The sequence below is a fragment of the Petaurus breviceps genome, unplaced genomic scaffold (genome assembly GCF_028583685.1).
Source record: "Petaurus breviceps papuanus isolate PSGF00001 unplaced genomic scaffold, PetGlider_PUasm1.0 186, whole genome shotgun sequence".
In the NCBI taxonomy this organism is placed as follows: domain Eukaryota; kingdom Metazoa; phylum Chordata; class Mammalia; order Diprotodontia; family Petauridae; genus Petaurus; species Petaurus breviceps.
In genome coordinates, this window is record NW_027185798.1 from 6642196 (window position 1) to 6665443 (window position 23248).

The 23248-nt window shown below is 52.1% G+C and overlaps 2 protein-coding genes across 6 annotated transcripts; one reads left to right on the forward strand and one right to left on the reverse strand.

Moving 5' to 3' along the window:
- Nucleotides 1–5657: 5657 nt before the first annotated feature.
- ALKBH4 (alkB homolog 4, lysine demethylase) lies at nucleotides 5658–10603 on the reverse strand. Of its 3 annotated transcripts, none has more exons than XM_069089446.1 (3): nucleotides 10483–10603; nucleotides 7430–7627; nucleotides 5658–6863 (listed from the first exon to the last, which is right to left on the reverse strand). In XM_069089446.1, the coding sequence occupies exons 2-3, from the start codon at nucleotides 7577–7579 to the stop codon at nucleotides 6249–6251; spliced, it is 765 nt and encodes a 254-aa protein (XP_068945547.1). In that variant the 5' UTR covers nucleotides 7580–7627; nucleotides 10483–10603; the 3' UTR covers nucleotides 5658–6248. The 3 variants fall into 3 exon arrangements, with proteins under 3 accessions (XP_068945547.1, XP_068945546.1, XP_068945548.1); XM_069089445.1 differs by lacking the exon at nucleotides 10483–10603 and adding an exon at nucleotides 9046–9180; XM_069089447.1 differs by lacking the exons at nucleotides 7430–7627; nucleotides 10483–10603 and adding an exon at nucleotides 9046–9180.
- On the forward strand, nucleotides 9205–23178 carry LRWD1 (leucine rich repeats and WD repeat domain containing 1). Of its 3 annotated transcripts, none has more exons than XM_069089435.1 (15): nucleotides 9205–9569; nucleotides 10254–10488; nucleotides 11589–11705; nucleotides 16543–16686; nucleotides 17621–17788; nucleotides 18833–19033; nucleotides 19129–19249; nucleotides 19375–19508; nucleotides 19939–20146; nucleotides 20493–20565; nucleotides 20659–20799; nucleotides 21543–21634; nucleotides 21953–22108; nucleotides 22381–22490; nucleotides 22917–23178. In XM_069089435.1, the coding sequence occupies exons 1-15, from the start codon at nucleotides 9226–9228 to the stop codon at nucleotides 23055–23057; spliced, it is 2385 nt and encodes a 794-aa protein (XP_068945536.1). In that variant the 5' UTR covers nucleotides 9205–9225; the 3' UTR covers nucleotides 23058–23178. The 3 variants fall into 3 exon arrangements, with proteins under 3 accessions (XP_068945536.1, XP_068945537.1, XP_068945538.1); XM_069089436.1 differs by having other exon boundaries at nucleotides 9210–9569; nucleotides 19399–19508; XM_069089437.1 differs by lacking the exon at nucleotides 10254–10488 and having other exon boundaries at nucleotides 9452–9569.
- Nucleotides 23179–23248: the final 70 nt, after the last annotated feature.

Genomic DNA, 23248 nt, shown 5'->3' on the forward strand with positions numbered 1-23248 from the left:
TAGAGAAATTTTCCCCTCCAGGATGCCACGCACATATGCCCTGAGAGCAGGGAATGGAAGCTGCCCAAGAAGCAGCGTCTGCCATCTGCTGCCTTGCCGGTGTGTGGGTGACACTCTCTGGGCAGCAAGGGATGGGAGGCTCGTTCCCTCATTCACCAAAGCTGCCAAAGATCCTTTTCTCCTGCCCCATGTTCCCTGGCACATGTCCTGCTCTAGCCTGCTGCCCTGCAGCATTTGGAGATGGTGTCTTGCGCGAGCACCCCAAAGCCTTCTTACCCCACCCACTAGGAGGCATTGTGTCTGACAAGAAAACTATCCAGTTCCTACAGTGGGAGAGACAGGGCATGCCTGTCTTCATAGCAGGGCTAAGCTAGGTATTTTTGATCTTGAAGGATGGCACACCTGAGGGTACATCCAGACCACAAGCTCTTTATGATTGGAAGGGACCTCCCTCAGAGGTCACTGAGACTTCCACTTCTTGTCTACGTGTTCTTGCTCTCACCTGCTCACACTAATCTGGGCCCTGGACCAGGACTTGCCAGCCTGTGCTTTCTGGCTCGGTGGGAACCACTGAAATTTCCCATGAAGACCCAGGCCTTGGTTTCCCTTTTGTAAAATGAAAGGGTTGAGCTAAAGTGCTACCCAAGAACGCTTCTGTGATCATCTGTCAGAAGCTGATGATCTCTGGCAGGGCTCTTAACCCACATTCACAGACACCTTAGAACTTGGAAGGAAGAAAATCACATCTGTTTTCACTATAACCTCTAACTGAGATTTAGCATTTCTTTCCATTGTACATTTTTAAAAAACAAATTAAAGAGTTCATAGGCTTAACCAGACTGTCCAAAGGGTCCCTGACACAAAAGAGACATTCACATCTCACATTCCCTGAGAAGAGAAGGCCCAGGGGGAGGAAGACTCAAAGTGGCCCTGTGCCCCATTTCCGCAGGTCACATTGTGCATGCTGGGGCATCCCTGAGTCAGAAGCTTCTGAATGACTGGCCTTTACTGTATTTTCATGAAAGGGCCTCTAGTCTCACAGGGAGGCTTCCTGTTTGTTCTCACAGATGATAGTGGAGTTCCCTGGGACCCTTCCTTATGTTCTTTTCTCATCTCTAATGGCAACTTAATAGACTAGCTTTTAAGAGCCTGGACCATCTCTTCTATAAAGTCCTTAAAGGCCTAAGCAGTGATATGTTCTTGTCAACAATATTAAAAACAGCTTTGAAATGTGAAGAAATTTCCTGTGAGGTATGTAGGGAATTCCTAATAGAAGTTGTTGCTGTGATGTTAATTAAGGCCATCTTCATCTAGTCCCTTACCCAGGTGTAGAGGTGACCCTGGGTTTGTGAAGACCACAGCAGTAGCCCAACCTGCCTGCCTAGCCAGGGACAGAGCAGCAGACACTGCCTGATGGCACTAGGCCATAGCAGTCATGGAGGCTCTGAGAAATTCCATCCCATTAAGCTGAAGACAAAACTTTTGAATACTTGCACAATGCTCTCTCTGCATGTTATTTAGACATTTTCTCTTTAATCTGTTTTTGTTGAATCTGTGCCCTTTAATCTTGTTGGACACGTCTGATTTACTGTTGTAAGCCCTGTAAAAATATGTAAGTTGAGATCCATGCACCGAGACAGCTTTGCAGTGTGTGATGTGATACTTGAGGAACTAAGAGGGAGGAGTTCTGGCTCTTTTTCAACATGATCCAAAAGGGGAGTCTGGGGGCCTGAGCGCTGTGACAATGGAAGGCTGTTCCCATGGCCTCCTGTCTTTATCTAGGATCCCTGGGCTGGCCACAGATGTACCAAGAGGCAAGTGGGCTACGCTGAGCTTTAACCTTCCCTGCTGTTCTGGCTGGATGGCTCTGAGCTGCTACAGAAAGGGCTTCTAGGCTTAAAAAAAAAAGCCATCCATTTTCTGGCCTAAGTTGACCTTAGAGCAGTTGTTATGAAATTTATTGCTGTCTAGATGTTTGACTTGGCCCCATTTAGTAATAAATATGGAAAAGAAGCAGCAATGCTGTTGAAGAGGGCTCATCTCCAGCACCGAGGGCCCAGGAATTAGGGACCATGGTGGGCTCCTTCTGTTCTCTTTTGTCTGTGACGGTTCCTGGGGTGTTGTTCAGAGGTGAAGAAGAGCTGATGTGCAGAGATGACCAGTGCATGGAATTGACTACAGGAGTGTCCAGAGGACTGTGAACAAAATGGGGGAGGAACCTTGTGGGCAGCTTAGGGTAGGTCTCCCAAGGACGTATTAGGGGCTTCATAAATACTCATCAGTCGCCTGAGCCCTTGCAGTTCCCTGACTCCTGCGGGCCTTGGACTGCTCAGGAGGCCCAGGGTTATTGCTGGTGCCCCTCTGGGGAGCAGAGGGGTCTCCCTGCCCTTGTTCCTACCAAACTCCAGTCCAGGCTTAGATCTGCTGAGGCACAGGGAGCAGGCTGGCCTATTATTTCCTAATTAACTCCTAACCACTGGAGCACTGTGTCTGTTCTAGTCTTCACGGTTCCTGTCAAACCTCAACACCCAAGTGTTTTGAGATGACTGAATATAGAGCACTTCTATTTGATATCTGTCGCTGTTTCAAAATTCACTCTTACCTAGTTTAGTCATCGAGAAGGCCGAATATTTTTAAGCATCCAAAGAAAAATCACATTTTTTGGTGAGATCTCATACAACAGAATGATCCAGCCTCAGAGGCACAAAGGTGTCACTTGCACAGATACTTGTACCTACTTTGGGTGGCTTTAGTCTTTACCAATGCATGGAAATCATGTAAAGCGTATATATTGTACACAATCTCTCTCCCACATGGACTGAATAAATAACTGAAGCTATAAAAAGCTTGTCCAGTTTTGTCTAGTTTCAAAGATCAAGACTTCCATAGAATTGCATGGATGGATATGACCTTAGAAGGCCATTAAGCCCATCCCCTTGGGTCCAAGGAGTGACTGACTGTTCACCACAGAAACATTCACCCTTCTCTTAAAGACCCCTGGATCCTCCTCACTAAAACTCTTCTGCCTGACTGCTTTAAAAAGCCTCATAGTCCCAGATGCCTCAATTCCTATTATAGGAGGAGGGACATTTCACCTCTCAAGGTAAGATGACTTTCCCCAGACCAAAGCACTTAGTCTGACTATGCTTGACATAAACCTAGGGCATCTTCACTCCTTTATCTGGATCTTCAGGGGAAGGGAGCATCACTGAAGTCTATGGGGGTGAAAGGAAGAACAGATGAGCTGCTATCTAGCTGGGTGGGGTGGGGTAGAGCCTTTCTTTTTTCCAACCCAGCAGAATAAGAGCAAATCATCAGCTTTATGATTGACCTGTGGACAAGCCCCATTGGCTTAGGTCAGACTCATTATGTGTAATTTTAATACGGAAAGTTGTTTGAGGTTACACTTTTCAAGACTAGCAGCCAGAGTAGAAAAAGCCCCAGAGGAAATTCCAAGACCCAGGGCAAGTCCCCCTCCCCCTCCTGCTTTGGTCTTCGTGTGGACACTGGGCAGCTGGACCAGGTGGTCTGCAGGGGTCCTCTTAGCTCTGATGTTCAGATTTTAGCCTGTACTTGGGGAAATGAGCGTACGTGAGATAGCAGACATCATGGACTCTTCCCCACGCGGATCTCCACATTTGTCCAAAGTCCGAAGCAGGGACTGTGCTAGGGTGCTGCCAATTTGCCGCCCTCATTTCTGAGTGATTTTGTTTTCAGTTTGGTTTTAACGACCACTTATACAGCTATAGGGTTTGGGATGATCTTCAGGTCACGACTTCTCTATGAGAAGAATAATATTGACTTGGCTTGTGGGTTCAACGCTGATATCAAATATCATTCTCTCAAAGAAAACATATCAACACTTTGGTTGCCAAGGAAGGGTGACTTCAACTAGAATAAACCAAGCTTGACTAGAGGTTTGGTTTGTGACTTATTTCTCTAATCCCAACCACAACCCCACTAGGCCCACAGTTCCCGAGCTGTACCAGACTTTTTCCCATGGGAGAGGAGGGGAAGGATATGAGGCTAGTAACTATTTGGTTTCTTATCCTACCCCCCAAATAGCCCCATCTGAGTATAAGGGGGCCTGAGGTAAGAGAGGTCTGGGTTGATGCCCATCTGGCCTGTAGGATGACAGAAACTGCTGGTCTCAGGATGCTCAAGGTCAGGGGGTCTTGACTTGATTTGTGGCACTAATCCTTTCTTAGAACCATATTTTTAAATGCATAAAGTAAAATAATGTTACAAAGGATACCAATTTTGTTGAATACAACAAAATAACAAAAAATGTTTCAAAAAATTCAAACCCTAGATTAAGAAACCCTATTCTAGATTGTGCCCCCTAGTTCACTCTGGATTCCCCCTTCTCCCTGCCAAAATCACTTAAAACCTGTGCTGACCTGACCTCTAGAACTAGTTTGGTTCCCCTGGGGTCTTACAGGCTGAGACTGAGCTAGATTCCCTGTGACTATTTCAGTCTGGAAGAACCCCTAGGGGGCTCTTGTATGGGAACTGGAATACCCTTACAGTGTTGGGCAAGGGAACAGAAGTCCCTTTGCCAGGCTGGGCAGGGGAACCGAAGAATCGCAGCTTGCTTTGGGAAATTCTCATTGGTTAGCCTGTGCCCAAATTTAGAATCCAAAGCAAATAAACAAAACTATTTTCTGAAGTCATCTGGAAGAGAAGGCACAGGATAAGATAAACTATCATGTCCTCATGTCAAAGTGGAATGACATTCTTTAGAAGCCACAAGGAAGGAAGAGAAACTAAGGGAGAGAGCCCTTTACAAACTGTCGGTTGTCATTCCAGCTGCTGTAGACTAGTTGGAGGGCCTCAGATTAATCTGGGGACCTTTTAAGGTCTTTCTCAATTTTAAAATTCTTTTTTACTATAGAATTTTGTATTATTAGCTTACTGCAGTTTGAGTTCATAAAAAATTTTCTAACTGCCAACTTGGAAAATTGGTATTCTCTAATGTTAAATCCAGTAGATCTACAGAAACGTGGTAGGTGATTCAGCATGACAGCCTTCTGGTGTCAGAATGTATTGATACCTGGTGCATGCTAGCTCCCCAGATGCCCATGTTAAATTAAAACCTAAGTGGACAGCATGGGGAGCCAGCCCAGCCACTTTGGGTTTCTAAAGCCTGAGGAATCCTGGAGGGCTACCTCCTCAGTGTTCTGCATGCTGGGGCAGCCAAGGGGCTGGGCTTGCATGAAGGAGCTCAGCAGGCCTCGCCTAGGCTTGTCCCCAGAAAGAACAAGTTGGGTCTGAGCCCCATTATTAACTTCTAGTTTCTCTGCTGGGTGGGCATCCTCACTGTGGTTCCAGCCACCTTCCTGTGTGCAGAGGGTGGCATGGGGGGTACCACCCAGCACATAGGAGCATTACTAATGCTGTCCTGCAGCAATGTGAGAACATCCACACCTCATAACAAGAACCGGTGCCTAGGAACATGGGCTCTGCCCTCTGGTGAAAGCTTCTCATAACCAGGTCATCATTTTTCTTTGGTCTTGTATAAGGATTCTGGAAATGCTGGTGGGCGTCCCCCAACCACTGCCCCAGGAAAAGCTGCCCAGCCCACATTGGATTTGCCAGCAGCAAGTCTGCCATTCAAATGAATTGATGCTAGGAAGTTCATAATGACTTCCAGCACCTTCTCAGAACTTAAAAAATATATGTGTTTAATGACACAGATCATCTTTCCATGGAATGTTGTGTATATTTAGAACGACCCCATTAGTCTCACGCTGATTTGGGTGAGGTAGATGCAATTAGTTAGGGGCCTTTTTTGCTAATGCAAACGGTCATAGGCGAAGGTCCACCAAGAAAGGGTAAAATCTTCTCATTTGGGCTGGGATGAGGGTGCACTGTGAGCTCCCTGCAGCCTGGCTGCTCCTGGGCAGCCATGGCCTTTGTGGAGCAGACCTCCCCAGCATGGCCAAGGCTGTGCCATCACGATTCTTCCTGCCCTTTCCATCTCCACCTGTAAGGACCCTCGGCCTCACTTTCCCCCCAGAACAAAAATAATGAAAGATGAGAATTCCCAGCGCTGCCCTGACAACACAGCGGTGCTAGATGATGCTGCGCTGGGCTTTAGGGTTTGGAGTACACTCTTCTTAACCCTGTGCCACTGAATTAACAAGCGATCCTATGGTGAATCCAGCGTTTTCAGGTGCAATAGCACTGTTGGGTCCTGGACTCACTTCTTGACAAATCTGGGTGCCGACTCCCTTTCCCTGGGCTTGTCACACAGGCTTTCCTTGGAATGACAGAGCTATTTCCAGGAGTTCCTGCCCTAGTTCTCCCTGCTTTCCTCCAGGACAGAACTCGGCTGACAGCTCCCGAAAGGTGGCACAGATTCGGTGGCTCTCAATGTGCTGGCGGTGGATGGCATGTTTCCACTGATAGCGGGCAGCCCCAAACAACACGAGCAGGGACCTAGCAGGTAAATGAATGGCCACTTCCACATGGTCACACGGAACAGCTCTCCGGGTGCTCTGGGCATCCTCAGGGTCTCCCATCTTTGTGTCACTTGGCACAGAACTCCTTGTTCCCTGCGGAGTCACAGAGAGTAACTGAAGTATCTCCCCTGAGTCCCGAGACATGGACAGCACTGTCGGCGACAGCAGATTGAGGCTGACGAGCCGCTCTCCCCAAAGCCAGGAGTCATCCAAGTGGGGGTCGATGGCAGAGCCGCGTTCAGGGTGGTAGTCTAAGTTACACTGTTCAACCGGCAGGAACTTCTCTAGGATGGGGTACGCCCCCATCCTCTGCACAATCTCCCGGCTGAAGCTGGGCAGGCCATCAAAGCTGCCAGGTTTCAGCTTCTGTTTCCTAAAGTTGACTCTGGGGCCATAGTCCTACAGAAGGAGGGAAACAGAAGAGGGCAAGGGAAAAGGAATGGTGATTTTCACTTGAAAAATTTCACAGCCAGCAATATCCTTATTAATCAAATCTGAAATAAGTACCTAAGGAGCTGAGCAAAGTTATCCGGGCAGACTGGATTTCTGACTCAGATGTGTGTAGCCCAAGGTGCAATGGCAGACATTCAGCTTTGTACTTGTGGGCCATAAGTGCTCCCCCGTCTGTACTATGGGGCCTGAGCTCCCTGCACACCTCAGGACACTGGTCAAAATGATCACCATTTGTGATGGGCCTTCCCCTGAGCTGATACCCCAGACAAATCAAGTGTCTGAAGCTGGAAACCCTTGTGACTTGGCAGGATCCACCTGCGCTTGGGCTTCTGCTGAAGCAGACTTCAGGGGAGGGTGCTGTTATCGGAATACAGTGCACCTGAGAAGTGCTGTATCACAGCAAGATGGACACTAAAGACGAAGGGCATAGCAACTTCCATCACCACCTATGGCTGGTTCCATTTCTCACAGAAACAATTCTGCAAATGGCGATGCCCCGGGTGATGCTGTACCTGTTTCCTTCTTCCAGACTGTGAAAGCTTCCAGTCATCTTGATCCATTAACTGAACCAGCTCAGCCTCCTCCTCAGCACTAACAAAATCCTGTATCAGAGCCACTCCTGGGAATGGAAAAGCCCAGCCCTCAAATTCCGATTTCTCCATTCCTACAGCTAAACCCGTTTCTAAACAGTAGATGAAATGGGCTGTCTTCTGCAAAGGAAAAAACACAAGGTCCTGGAATGAGAAAGTTTCATTTTCAAGGGTCAAGTCTCCACAATCTCAGTCTGTCCTCACCAGGGAAGGAAGGAAAGCATTCATTAAGCACCTACTATGTGCCAGGCCCTGTGCTAAGAACTTTACAAATATCTCATTTGATCCTTACTACAACCCTGGGAGGGAGCAGCTATTATGATACCCATTTTACAGAAGAGAAAACTGAGGCAGAGGTGAAGTGACTTGCCCAGGCTCACACAGCTAGTGCCTCGAGACTGGATCTGAACTCAGTGCCACCCCCAGCACCACCTTGCCCCTTCTGGCAACATCTACGGCTCAGATACATTGCCCTCTCTTCCAAGAAGGCTTGGAATGTTTTAATGCTGTATCTCTCTCTCCCCTTCCTGGATTCTAGCGTATTAAAGTCTTTCCCCCTCTGCCCACTGCCTGCCCCCCCAGCCTTGCCAGGGCCAGGAAAAGGTCCTCAAGTCCAGCCCCTGCATGGCCCCCAGGCCAGTGCGGTGACCCTGCAGGTTCTCCTGCTGCCCCAGGCTCCTATGGTGGATTCTTCTCTCTTCCCCACCTCAGCCCTTGCAGGGCTTCCCCCAAGACACCCACAAATGAACTCCACCATCATTAGTGGGCCCAGTCTCCTCCGGGAGAGTTCCAGGTGCATCCCTCATGCAACACGAAGCACCGGGAAGGTTCGATCCAGTGACGAGCTGGGGTGTGGGTGTGTGTGGGGGTATGGGGGGTGGAAGGGATCCAGGCAGGCTTCCTGGAGGGAAGTATCATCTGAAGTGAGCCTGGAAAGAAGGCAGGGCTTTAACAGGGCCCCGGCCTCGGAGGCAGAGCAGACCAGGCTAAGCAAGGAGCGGAGGCAGCGGGCACGGCGGCAGCTGTCCGGTGCAAGCGCAGCGGGGCCCCACGAGGAGCTCGGCCCACACGCGGGGGATCCCTGAGGTCAGGAGGTCCTGCCTGGTCCCCCGCCCCAGGAGGGAGGCGACCAGAGAAGGCAAAGATGGACCACGGCTGCAGGAATGGCCAGGGCTGAAGGAAGGTGAGGATGCTGGGGGACGGGGCCGATGGGGGAGGGGAGGTGGGGAGCCAGCGGTGGATTTCATTCTCCAAGTCAGGTGACTCTTGGTCTCAGTTTGCGCACCTGTGAAATGGAGCTAAGAACTTCGGCGCCCCCATCGGACACAAGGAGCCCCGGAGATGAAGGGCCCCGCCCGACGCCACACAAATGGGGGGGGGGGGGCCCCCAGCCCCCCCCCCCCCCCTCCCCCCCCCGTCCGCGCCCCCCACCGGCGCCAGGGCCCCCGGGGGAGAAGGGCCCCCCCCCCATCCCCACAAAAGGGGGGGGGGGTGCCCCCAGCCCCTCCTCCCCGCGTCCCCGCCCCGTCCGCTCCCACCTGCGGGGGCAGGGCTCCGGGCACGCCGCCGCCTCGCTCCCGCTCGCATAGCAGGCAGGTCCGGACCCCTTTGCAGCCGCAGTCTCGGGGACGCGCCCCGCAGCCGCCCCGGCTCCCACCACCGGCCGTCGCCATGCCGGTGCCCAGAGCGCCGCCGGGCGAGCAGCCTCAGCGGGGCATATGCGCAGGCGCGGGCCGCACGGGCCGCTGGGAGAGGTAGTCCCGAGGGGCCAGGACACGTGGGATCCTGCTCGGCCGGGGCCTCTTCCGGCCGGCGCCGCACGAACCTCCCAGCAGAGGCTGAGACCGCTGCTCCGAGCCCCAGCGTCGCCCCCCGCCCCGGTCCCGGGTGAGCTCGTGGAGCCAGCTCCAGGCGGCGGCCGGCGTGGGCGAGCAGGGCCTCGCGGCGGAGAGGCAGGGCGTGCCCACGGGAGGCCGGCGGCCATGGGCCGGCTCAAAACCCCGCTGCTACTGCAGAGGGGGCACCCCAAGTCCGACCGGCTCGGCAGGATCAAGAAGCTCGAGTAAGGCGCGGCGGGGACACGCGCGTGCGTGGATGTGCGTGTTTGTGCGGGAGGGGGAGAGGACACGCGTGTGCGTGCGTTGGCGTGGCCCTTCTGTCTCGGAGTGCCGCCTCTGGCCCCTTGGCGCCTATGCGCGCGTGCGTGTCGGCGTTGTCGCCTGCCAGGAGGGTTTTGCGCATGCGCGCAGCCGCGAGCCCGAGAAGGTGGCTCCTCCAGGCGCCCGGGCCCCTCTTACCCCCGCCCCGCCCCTCCGTTTACCTTTCCCGGGCCTCCTCCGGGCTTCTTGGTCCTCCCCCCCCCCCCCGTCCCCTCGCCCCCGGGCCCGCCCCCTGGGCGAGCCCCGGCCCCCGGGGGGGGGGGGGGGAGGGTCGGGGCTCCGGGCCGGGGTCACCCTGTCTGCTGCGCCCCCCGCCCCCCGCGGGACTGAAGCGCCTCTCCCTTGCCATGGGGAGTCAGAGGGGTGCCCTGGGTGCCTTAGGCCCCCGGCCCCCCGCTGAGCGATGGGCGGGAGGGCCGCCTCGTACCCCTGTCGCCTTCCATGACTGGAGGGGCTCCGAGCTCTTCCGACCCTCGTCCCCGTGCCCCTCATCCCCCCCTGCCCCCTGCCGTCGGGAAGCCGCGCACGCCAGAAGGCGGCGCCCGGTTTTCACCAGGCTGAGGGGAGCCCCCCCCTCTCCCGGGCAGTCTGTCCAACCTCCAGCTCCGGACGAAGGACCTGGACCTCAAGCTCCTCAACCGCATGAAGCAGCTGAAGGAGCTGGACCTGTCGGACAACCTGCTGGAGAAGGTGCCCGAGGGCCTGGAGCTGCCCTGCCTGCAGGTCCTCAAGTGCTCCAACAACCAGCTGGAGGACGTGACGCCCCTGCAGCAGTTCCCGGCCCTGGAGGAGGTGGACTTCGAGGACAACTTGTACCTGACGGTGGGCGGGGGCCCCGGCCTCACGCCTCCTTTTACAAGGGTTCTCAGCCACTTGGGCGCAGGCTTCGCTAAGCGGGGCCTTTCCCTGGGTTGATCGCCTCTGATTGTGTATTCCTATACAAAGGCACACCCACACGATGTAATGTGCCAGCGTGTGTGATGTGTCACACACGCACATACGTAAGCACAGGCGTTTCTGCAGTGTGGCGTGGGCACATGTAGGCGTCTTTGCAGGTCACTTGTTGGAGCAGGTGTTTGAATGTTGGCTCCCCCTTATACTTACAAAGGCCATTTCTTGCTTTTCTTGTACTCTCCAGCTCGTAGCACAGTGCCTGGTACATAGTAGGTGCGCTTAATAAGTGTTTGCTGACTGACTAGGTGGCCTCTGAGGTCCCTTTAGCTCCAGGTTTATGATCCTCTGTTATTCGGCCCTGTGCTGGGTGCTGTGAGGGATGCACAGGACTCTGAGCCACAGAAAAGAACCAGACAGTCCCTGCCCTCAAGGGGACACACCATGTATATGTGAAGGACAAGTCTGAAGAAATAAAAGATAAACGCTAAGTAGTGAGGAAGGAGGGCTCTGAGGTAGGGGTGGGGTCAGGAAAGGCTCCTTGTAAAAAGGTTGTAGTTGAGCCGAGTGTTGAAAGAAGAGAGGGATTTGGTAAGAAGGAAGAACATTCCAGGAATGGGGAAAGCTAATCTTTCAGAACTTTGCAGTCTTGCCTAGAAGCCAGGCCTGGCAGAAGGGGTTATGTGAGCTGGGAAGTGGTCCTCCGTGCCAAGCCTTGGAGGAGAACCCAGGGAGCTAACAGCAGGTGCCTGTGACAAAGCATCATGGTCCAGTGGGAAGGGGACCAAACTAGCCTTGGCCTCAGGAGACCCATCTCTGCCACTGACTTACTGTGGGGCCATAAGGAAGTTATTTAAGAAATGGGGGCCTTAAGCTGCTCCAGTATAAAATTGAAAAATTGATGGGGGCTAGGGAGGTGAGGAGAATTTAATCAGATGATCTCTTATCGGACATTTACCTCTGACATTGGGACTTGGTATCTTGATGGAAAAGACCGAATGTTCCCGAGCTTGTCTGTTATTCATCTCTAGGTTAATGACAATTACAAGATCTCCTCTCTCCTCCCTAACATCCGAAAAATCAATGGGAAGGAAACAGCCTCACTGATGAATCATGTGAAGATCTTAAACCGGGAGCTGACCAGCCGAGTAAGGATGGCAAGAGGTGGAGGTGGGGAACCTTTCTGGGGCCCTGCAAAGAAGTCCCTATTCTAAGTTCAAGAAGTTCCCCAGAGATCAATAAGCATTTTCTTCTGTGCAAACATTGAAAGTCTTGCTGATGCTTTCCTCACAGGTCAGATACTGGTCCACGATACCTGAATTGACCTCAACTATATGTTTACAGATTTATCACTGGAGAGTTTGTCTAAATAGGAGTTTTTAACCTGTATAGATGGATAATTTCCAGAGTTCTTTAGATACATATGGGGAAAAAAATTATATCCTTATTTTCACTCATCTTTAGCTGAAATGTAGCATTTCCTTTCATTTTTAAAACATCATTCTGAGAGGGAGATCCAGTAGAGGCTTCACCACTCTGCCAAGGGGTCTGCCCTGGCAGCTGTCCCTAATCCTTACAGTGACTGGAAAATTAAGGAGAGTGAATCCCCTAGGAAATTTGGTCTATTGTAATTGCTGTTAATAGCGATCTTCACCGTTTTCCTGCCTGAGGAAACATAGTATCTACTTTAGTATTTTGATGTAGCTCTAGGCCCCCAACACCAGCCATTTTGGGGATGTCTCACAGGCATCTCCAACCCACAGTATCTTCAGTGAAATTCATTGTTTTTCTCACTGAATGCATACCTGCTTCCTTCCTTCTTTTTGTTTAGGTCTTGACCATATTTCTAATCATCCAAGTTTGAAACCTTGGAATCCTTAACTGTCATCTTTTCTACCTGTTATTCTCTGTGGACACTGCTCCATCTCCCACATCATCACACCTTTGGACAGGCCATCTCCCCTTTGCTTACAAGATTCTCCTCACGATTGCATATTGGAATCAACCCAAACCTGAAAAATCCACATTTCAGCTCTCCCATCACCTAATCATCTAGTCTTGACCTGAAAACTTCTAATGAGGAAGAGCCCACCAGCTCCCAAGACCCCCTTCCCCCATTCCAGCTCTGACTGGCTAAAATTGCTGAGGCGTTTTCCCTTCTTCGGAGCCTAGACTCGCCTCTTTGTGACTTCTGCCCTTAGGGCAGAATAAGGCTATTTTCCCCCTCTGATCCCCTTGGAGGCATCTTCTCCAGGCTTTTTTTAACCTGCCCTCACACAGTGTTAGACGTAGGATCTCTCACTGTCCTGTTGTCTGTCCTCTGGAAGGACACCTGCATACTCTCTACCTGACCAGAACTGAACAACTCTGCACTATCAGGGCGGAGGCAAAGGAACTAAACTAAACACCTCTGTATTTCTGCAAGCTCTGTCTTTAGTATTGAGGGAAGTTGCACTAGCTTTTTGAGACAGCCTGTAGTCACACTGAACTCAGCCCACCAAGACCCCCAAGTCTTTCTTAGAGGAGTTCCTGTTGAACTAGGTCGTGCTGTGTGAAATCAGTTCCTTGAGCCCAAGTGTAAGATTTTATATAGATTCATATTTAATTTAATCTTACTAGATTCATCCTGATATTCTGGCCTTTCAAGCTACTTGGGGATACTGACTTTATCATCCAGTGTGTTAATTCTCCCCTCTAATATTGGGTCATCTTGAAATTATATAAGGATATTGGCCAGGTCTTTATCCATGTCATTGATGAAAATGTTAAACCGCCCAGGGCCAAGCAGAGGTCACTGGGGCATTCCACCAAGTGGCCATAGAACTGTCTAGATTGAGTTCAGCCATTCAGCCTGTTCTGCATCTATCTTAATGGTACCTGAATGGAGCTTTTGTCTCCATCTGTTTTGTAATAATAGCACGTAACACTTTACCAGCATTGGATGATAAACTGCATTCACAGCATCCTTCTGGCGTGCCCCATTTTTAGTGAAGCTGGTGTGAGTTCTCAGCATCTGCCTTCTCCATTCCCATTTCTGCTCAGACTGTCTTTTTGATGATACCTTTGGTAGCCCTGGTCTGTGGTTGGCAGATTCCATTCTTTTCCCTTTTCTGAAGACTAGGATGATGATGAGTGTGTCACTGACAGAAAAGCATTTGCTGTAGAAGTCTTGACGTACCTTTTCCATCTCCTGCCCTTTCTTTCCCTCCCTTGCTTTGAGTGGATGTTCTGAATCCGGTCTTTTCCCTCTAAATATTTTTTGCAGTTTCATGAGATGATTCTTTGTAAAGGGAAATTTTACAAATAAATGACTGTTCTAAAACAGTGATGTCAGACTCAAATAGAAATTAATCCCAGGGAGGGGCAGCCAGGTGGCACAGTAAGAGCACTGGCCCGGAGTCGGGAGACCCAGGATGGGTTCTGGCCTCAGATACTTAACACCCACACAAAATAACTGGCCGAGTAACCTTGAGCAAGTTACTCAACCCCAATTGCTTGAAAAAAAAAAAAGAAAGAAATTAACCCCAGGGCTTATTAACTTAGAAAATGACACATTAGGGGTGGCTAGGTGGCGCAGTTAGTAGAGCACTAGACCTGGAGTCAGGAGGACCTAAGTTCAAATCCGGCCTCAGACACTTAACACTTACTAGCCGTGTGATGTTGGGCAAGTCACTTAACCCCAATTGTCTTGCCCTCCCCCCTCCATAAAGCAAAAAAGAAATAAAGAAAATGACACATTAATATTGTTAATGTTGTAATATATTTTTACTTATTTTGCTAAATGTTTCCCAATTACACTTTAATCTGGTTCTGATTGGAGCACCCCAAGTTTGGCACCCCTATTCTGAACCAGTGTTGCCTTTAGCTGACACGTTTTTCTTGGCAAAGAGAACAAGTGTTTTTTGGCTTGTGGTCTTTAGGCTTTTTTGACTTCCTTGTTGTAATGATTTGGTTTATAAGGTTTAAACTTCCTTAGTAAATAGTGGTACTCTCAATGCCAACGTCTGCCTCTTTACCCATTTTCCATTTTTCATTGTCAATAAGCTGTTAAAGTAGGTCAAGCTGCAGCTATTTCATTTGCAGGCTGTGTTTTCTCACTTTTCTTACTCTAATTTGGTGCTGATTTTTATCTTTGTGCTAATTGTATGTGTTAATTGTCTAATTGTACTCAAACACACCTGATTTGGAATCAAGGCTCTCATTAGTAACCCTTGGGTTGAGACCTCTTTCCTCCACAGCTCCTAATTGTCACATCCAGTGCCTCCTAATTCCTCTGGAGGGAAAGCATTTGTGCTGTCCAGGTGTGTTAGAGCCTGTGGCCTCTTGTTTCCTCCTCCTGACCCATATTCTCCAGCGTCTTTTTTGCCATTCCTCTCACACCTGCTTCTATATAGGATGAAGTCACTAAATGTTAGTGTGTGTGTGGATTACATTTGGAGCAGCGTCTGACCAAGTTCTGAGTTCAGAGAGTGCCTGGCCCTCTGCCACAGAGGGTGAGGTACAAACTGCTGCCATTCATGTGGTTGTTCATCTGAGAACTGTGAGATGAGATGACCAGGTGTCTCTGGAGATGTTTCTTGTTGCCTTTAAGCCTACAGTCAGATGGATCTGACCAGTTTTCTTATCTAAGCGTTTCCTTCCATTGAATTCTTAAGTGCCTTCAGGCAAGAGGATATTTGACTTCTGGGTTCAGTTTCCCCTCTAAGTCCAACCTAGGACATGGTTCTCACACACTTGAAGCACAGACAGTTATGTTGAGATGACGTATTTGTTGATCACCTAAAACTGGTGTCATTCTTTTTTTTTTTTTTTGCTTTTTGGAGGGCAGTAGGGGTTAAATGAATTGCCCAAGGTCACATGGCTAGTTTTTGTGTTAAGTATCTGAGGCTGGATTTGAACTCAGGTCCTCCTGACTCGAGGACCGGCGCTCTATTCACTGTGCCATCTAGCCACCAACCAGTGTCGTTCTTTGTACCCTTGGCCCCTTTCTCACCTCTCAGCATGGCTTTTCTTGGTTCATGGTTGGTCTTAACCAAATAATTTATCAACAAGCAGTCAGTGCTGGGGGGTCACAGATTGAGAAGGTACCCTGGGTTCCTCACATGCTGTGACCTCATGTTAGAGATGAGGAAGCTGAGACCTGGTGGGAAGTGACTCACCTAGAGTCACCTAGGTAGCAGACATGGGCAGGGCCAGGCTGGCGCTCAGAAGGCAGTCAGTATCTGTGGCTGGAGCTGCCCTTGGAACGTTTTCATGTGGAGCTTAGAGCAGACAGGTGTTCCCTTGTACCATGGGGCATGGAAGGGAGGACTTTCTGGAAGAAAGTTGATGGGTATTAGAAGCAGTTTCACATAAACAATGACAAGCCCAGGAGGCAGGTGGGTGGGCTCTGATGGATCATAATGCCTGCACTGGTCCTGGGGAACTGAGGAGGAGGGGTAGCCCCTCACCTCCTGACAGAGGCCAGGGAGCTCCCACACTGTGAACCTTGGTTGGTGGGTCAGCTTCATAAGACAGGGCTTAATGGGGTGGGCAGAGATGATCATGTGGGAACCCTCCCGCGCCCCAGCTTCATTGGTCTTTGCTGCAGGCTGTTTGGCACTGCCTGAGCCCTGTGGCTGGGCTCCCTTGGTGCTCCTTACATCTGTAGCCCCCTGAGGCCAAGGAAACCAGGTCACCAGGCTGCAGAAAGATTTGTTTCAGATGCAGCTGGGGGTTTGCCCAGCTTTTCCTGTTCCCCCTTCTAAGCTTCTTGTACTCCTGGCTGATAGTGGCCTCGAAGGGTCCTCCCAGCTCGGACCCTGCTGGATCTTTATCTTTTTTGTCTGTGAAAACCATGAATGTGGAGATGGAGAAGGGACTTGATGTACGAGAGAAAAGAGGCAGGTGGGAGAGCTCGGGAAGGGCCGAGGACTGCGGCTGGGGCTGGAAGTTACTTGACAAATCTGCAGATCCTTTCTGCTTGTCTCTCCCACTCTGGCCCAGGTCACTGCTTACTGGGAAAAGAACTACCAAGATCAGCTGGGCTCCCCGGCCCTGTCCAGGAACTTCCACAAGGAGTTTGTGAAGAATGCAGTCAAAGACGTGCGCTACGGGCCTGAGTCCCTGAGCGACTTCACACAGTGGAAGGTAAGTCCCCTGGGCCCTCGTCTGTGTTGCTGTGTAACCTTGGCTCAGTCCTTTATCCTCTGTCTCTGCATTTTTGAAATCATGTCATCTCTGCTTGGTTGTTTGGAAAATCTCCAAGTACAGATAAAGCCTCCTGTCACTTCAGGAGAGCCTTTTTAAATACTTGAAATCCCCGTGACTTACCTACAGAACATAGGACTCGGCTTACCTTTTTTTCATCTAATTTACTTTTATTATTAATGCTTTTTAAAGTAACAGTTATTTCCGCACACATGACCCATCCTCCACCCTTCCTGGTAACAAGAACAGTGAAGTAAACACATCCACAATATCCCACACCTGTGGTCCCCCATGTCCCTGCAGAGAGAAGAGGGCTGTGATTCCTCCTCCATTCTCCAGACCCAAGCTTGTTCATTATCATTAATTTGAGTTCAGCAGCCCTGTCTCTGTCCAGTTTCCTCCCCACCCCCCCACTGGATCCTCCCAAGAACCCTGGGAGACAGGTGCTGTTGTCCCCATTTTACAGTTGAGAAAACCAAGGCAGAGCTTAAGTGATTTGTCACACAGCTGGATTTGAATTCAAGGCTTCTGACTCCAGGCCTGGCACTCTATCCACTGTGCCCCCAGCTGCCTCTTACTGTGGGAGGCGTTACATTTGCTGTAAATAAATGTTTCTTGCTAATTCCACAGGGGCTGACGTTCACAGGTGCTCTCATCCTCTCCTCTTAGACCCCAGCATGGAACGTTTTTTGGATGCTTCTTGTATGTCCCCCATTGTTTGCATGTTGTCTCCCCCTCAGACTGTGGGCAGCCCCTGGAGGCCAGGGACATGGTTTTGTCTGTCTTTGTAACCCCCAGCACTTAGCACAGGGCCTGGTACACCATAAGCTCCTAATCATTGCTTGTTGACTAGAAGTATTTTGCCCCGTCCCAGGTGAAAATGATCGCCCAGCAGCTGGTGGCCTCGAAGCTGACCAGGAAGGAAGAGCCCTCAGAGGAGGGGTCGAAGGAAGATGATCCTAGCCCAGAGACCCCAGTGACCCCAGAGGGGACCCCGAGGACCCCAGCAACCCTGGAGGGAGCGTCCAGCCAGGAGTATGTGGTAAGACCCTCCTCCTCAGCCAGTCCTGGCTCTGGGCTTGCCAGGCCGGACCTGCAGGGAGCTTGTGGGAACTGACAGACGGTGACATGGAGCTTAGGGTTGCTAGGTACCAGGAGGCGACTCATTTAGTGCCTGAGCCCCCCTTGCTGTGTGATCTCGGCCTCCTGCCCGTCACACAAGGGGAGGCCGGCTTTCTCTGCCGGGGGTGATGCAGGGGGGTGTAGGGGCGATGCCCGGCCTGACCCTTCGCCTCCAGGGGTGGCTCTGGTAGCAGTGCCTGCGCGGTGCCCCCGTGTTCTTCAGCCATTCCCCGATGCATGCCTGGGCCCAAACGCCACGGCCCTGCTGGCCCAGATGTTTCCTTTTTATATGCAAGTCCGCCAGAATTCAGATCCACATTGATACTTAGTTGACATTCTCTGAAGCCTAGTGGGACCAGATTCAAGCTCTAGTCCTGCCTAGGCAGAGTTGGCAAGTTGAGCAGGAAGAATAGGGATTGCGAGTTCAGATTCCACTGAATCAGTAAACATTGGTTAAGCACCTCCTGTGCCAGACCATGTGCTGAGCTCCTGGGGATACAAAAAGAGGTGAGCCAGTCCCTGCCCCCCCCCCCGAGCTCATAGTCTAAGGGGGAGACAACATGCAAACATATATACGAGTGAGCCATACTAAAGATAAAATAGGAGACAGGGAGCAGGGGAAGGCCCTGGAATTAGGAGGGTTGGGGGAGGCTTCCTGGAGTTGGGATTTACAGCAAGCCAGGAGGTCTTCAGTCAGAGCAAGGAGGGAAGAGCATTCCAGGCTTGGGGACAGATGGGATGCCCAGAGCGTCTTATTGGTGGGAGAGCCAGGAGGCTGGTGTCACTCAGACCAGCTGAGCAGTCCTTGGCAGAGTCCCTTCTCTCTGCGATTCCATTTTCTCATCTGTAAAAATGAGGGCATTGGATCCAGTGGTCCCAGAGGACCACTTTGAGGTCTGTGGTCTTCAGGGGTTGGCCAGCGGCACCCTCCTTCCATCCCAGCTCCAAAATCCCTTTCCCACAGCTCAAGCTCTCGGCCTTTAAATGGAAGAAGAGGCTCCCGTCAGACCCCCCTCCTTGCAAGAGGGCTCGCCCTTCCACCCCCCTCCAGGAGTCCCAGCCTGTGCCCAAGGAGGCCAGCCTCAGCTCCCAATCAGGCAGCCCCAGCTGTGGACAGTCTGCCCTGGCGGAGGGCCCCGAAGGCGAGATGGACACAGGGGGTCAGGTGAGGCCTTGGAGGGTGTGGAAGTGGGGGTGGGGAGCAAGGCCAGGGTCCTCAGGTCCCTCCCGTGTCCTGACCGCCTCATGGCTCCTCTGCAGGAGCCCATGGAGCTGCAGCCCATGCACTTCCTCCAGTGCCACAGTAAGGGCAATAGCCCGGACGACTTCAGCACCCAGCTGTGGGCCTGTGCTTTCGAGCCCACCTGGACTGAACGCCCAGGTGAGCCGCCCCTCCCGCCTTGCTCAGTGGAAGCTCCACCTGCCTGCCTGTTGGCCCAGGCTCTAGGGCTCCAGAGCGATCCACCTCTCTGGCACTGCCCCCCCCCCCCCCCCGTCTCCTCCCAGTTGCCCACCCTCCCCCTCTTCTAGGACTGCCCGTAGGCACATCCCAGACAGTAGCCACTTGTGGCGGGGAGGCCGTGTGTGTCATCGACTGCCAGACGGGCCTCGTGCTCCACAGGTACAAGGTGCCTGGAGAGGTGAGTGGGGGTCCAGGGGAGCTATGCCCCTCCCCCCATGCATGCCCTGTGTCTGCCTTCTTTGGGGCAGAGACGTGTGCAGTCACTGCCTGATGGATAGCCGATGGGCAGGGGTACAGGCTGCTCCCAGCTCTGAGGGGGTCAGTGGGGGCCTCTGGCCGTTACTCTCTTGACCAGTGTGACTTCATTAGTGTTGGTAGTGCTCTCTTGCCGTCGAGGGGGCCAGCCATGAGGAGCCCAGGCCTGCTGGCCTCCATCCTGTGGGGTTGGGGGGCTTGGTCCTATGAGCGTGAAAGAACTAGACAAGGTACCAGTGCCCCTGCAAGGGATGAAGGGAGTGGCTGCTGTCCCCCAGATGTCGTGGAAAGCATGAGGAATGCGGCCCAGAGGCCGCCACCTTCCCCTCAGTACACCTCTGCATCCTCCCCAGGAGTTCTTCACCGTGGCCTGGACCTGCTTGACCCTGGTGACCCAGGATGGACGGAAGAAGCGCAGTAGTGTGCTGGCGGCTGCAGGCCGGCGTGGTGTCGTCAGCCTCATCCATGTGCGTGCAGGTTTCTGCTATGGAGACATCCGAGCCCACCGAAAACCCATTGCCATGGCCTGCTTCAGCCCTTCCCAAGAGACCCACCTCTTCAGTAAGATGTCCCACCCCTCACCCAGGTGGAAGGTGTAGCCAGAACCTCCTGTGAAACCCCAGGCAGGGCAGGTAGTCTGTCAGCCTGCGTTTATTAAATGCCTACTGTATGCTGGCTACTAGAGATACTGAGGCCAAAGATGGAAGCATTCCTGCTGCCAAGGTGTTTGCCTCCTGTCAGGCATGGGGCTGCTGGGAAGCTCACTGCCTGCCCTTTCACACCCTCACTGGCCTTTTAACCCTTCAGGGGCTCCTGGGGGGGTGGGGGAAGCCCTCAGCTGTGGCCAGGCTTCAGCCTTGGCCTGAGGCCTGGAGAACGCTCAGGCTTTTCCTCCTTTCTCACCCAGCCGCCTCATACAACAAGCGCATCATCCTCTGGGACATTGGCCTCCCTGACTACAACTACCATTTCAGGTCCAGGTGAGCCCTTCTCCCCAGAGCCCAGGCTAAGGAGGTGGAAGGAGGAAGGCCCCAGGGGGACAGCTCACACTCTTACTCCTTCCCTCCCCTCAGCCAACTCCTCATGCTGGATACCAGTGCCACTCCCCTGCGTCTCTGCCCAGTGCCCTCTTGTCCTGACCACTACCTGCTAGCTGGTTGTGAGGATGGCTGCTTTGCCTGGGACATAAGGCTGAATGAGTCCCAGAAGAGGAGGTAAGGGGGAGGCCTGGGCATGGTGCAGAGATGGGAAGAAGGGAACCAGATGTGGACTGAGGGACCTTAGGGGCTGGCCTGACAGGCTTTTTCCAACCTCAAGCAAGAGGCCTGATTTGAGGAGGGGCTTTTTGGTGGGGACCCTGAGGGTAAGGTCTACCAGCCTGAGACCAGTCTCTGAGGGTGCCACTGACTTGGATGCAGGCTGCCAGGCAGTGTGATGTCCAAGGCTGGCAGAGATGGGCTCCAGCATCCCTCTTGGGGGTGTCTGTGCAGCACCCACATCCCAGCTGGGTCCACTGTGGTTGGTGTTTGTTTTTACTAAAAAGATTGCAAGGCTCAGAACAAGGAGATGTGAGGTTGGGTCCACGCCGTGTCTGTTTTTAATGCACATTGCCTTGAGAATCCCCGGGAGATGGAGGCATCTTCCTGGCTCTGCCAGGGCCTTACACAGCACATTTCCCCGTCAGCCCTCCCTTTGCATCCCCAGCATCCCAGAGGAGCCACATCTGTTCTTTGCTCTTACTGTGTCCCTGACCTCCCGCGGTTCTGGTTATCGCCTGGGAGCCATTGTGGGCAGTTGTGTTTGAAGCCCACCAGGGTCTGAGTCAGGTCACCCTTTGAGGAATGTGTCATTTTAATTCTCAGCTAGAGCTGTCATGAGGGTAAATGAACATACATTCTGACAAAGAAGGGCTGCTCCCTCCTGGATTGCTAACATGCCCATGCTTGACCTTCTACAGAGATTTCGAGATGGTGTTCCTGTTCCCCCAAGGCCCAGGGCGAGTGCACAAGAGAGTGGATGGGCTGGGCTTTGTGAGTGAAGACATTGTAGGTGAGTGATCCATTGGGTGGCCCAAAAGGAAGCACATTTTCTGGCCAGCCAAGTAGACCCTTTGGGGCTAGTACAGCACACCCAAATAAGGGGGCCTGAGTCCCTGGGAACTAGCCCAGAAACCGGATTGATGTCCCCAGACTGGGCCTGTGGAGACCAGAGCATGGGAAAGGTGGTCCTCTGGGAAGTACTGTGACATGGGATTCACGTAGGAGCAGGGAGGGGAGAGCATCCCCATCCGACACGGCTGCCATCCAAGGAAGGAAGACCGAGTCCTCTGAGCTGACAGTAAAGCTTGGCTTTCTCTTTCTTGTGCAGCTTCCAAGGGCTGTACCCCTGGCTCCATCTGCTTGTGGAGCTGGAGTCGGTCCCTGGCAGAAAGAGGAGGTAAGCAGCAAGTGACGGCTGTCATCCTGGCAGAGCTCCAATGGTCTAACACAGAGCTGTCCTACCTGACCCTCAGCACCTGCCCAGGTAAAGTGTGAAGGAGGCGCTACTGAGCCAGCAAAAACAAGTGGGGAGGCCAGGGGTTCTGGGAAGGAGGGGACTCTTCAGAGAAGGTCCCAAGGCTCTGGGAGCCAGCCAGTGCTGAACACAAGGAATGAGGCTTATTAAATGGAGACCCCCACGGAGAGGGCAGTGGAGCGGTCCTTGGCACCCTACCCCTCTAAGGGATGCTGCCAGGTGCACACTTTAAGCCGGGAAGAGGCACTGACCTCACCATCCCAAATGGTATGTGATTACAGAAAAAGCATTTGTGTTCTGCGGGGATGAAGAAGGTAGCGTGTGGATGTACAATGTCAGGCACCATCTCGAGCAGCAGCAGCCCTTGCAGGCCAAAGTGGCCCCCACAAAGGTAGGCCTGCTGAGAGTTCTCTGGGGCAGGAGGAGACCTGGTTTTCTCTGGGTATGTCTATCTCTAAGAACCTGCCAGCTCCAGACCTGTGGTCCTAGAGTGATGTGCACAGCCCAAGGGTTGAAAATTCCTCCCTAGTCCTTCTTCTGGGTAGGAGTGTTATTAGGCAGTTATTATTATTTTGCCTTTTTTTGAAGGGGGGAAGGCAGGGCAACTGGGGTTAAGTGACTTGCGCAGGGTCACACAGCTAGTGTCTGAGGCCGGATTTGAACTCAGGTCCTCCTAACTCCAGGGCCAGTGCTGTATTCACTGTGCCACCTAGCCGCCGCAAGGCAGTTATTGCCGCTCCCTAGGCCGGGCTAACCCTATAAGGGGATGTTGATGCCTCATGAACAATATCTAAGAGTCCTTTCTTCATTTTGACAGATTCTCAAATGGCCAGATCTCTCAGCCCGAGGTCAAAAGATGAACAAAACTTTAATCAACACAGCAGTGGCAGACCCTACCTTTACCTACCTTGTGGCTCTGACAGACACAAACATCATTGCCATCTGGAAGAAACTCTAGCAGCCAGAGGCAGGGTCAAATAATGGGGTTTGTGCTTTTTGTGGTGGGGATTTTGTGAGGTTTTCCTAAGTGTGCGTTTTTTAAAGTGGTTAGTTTTCAACTAAACTCATATTAAAATAAAGTGAGCTGTGTTTTTATGTTCTGTGAACATGGAGAGAGAGATAGCTAACTAGGTCCGAGTTTCTCAACAC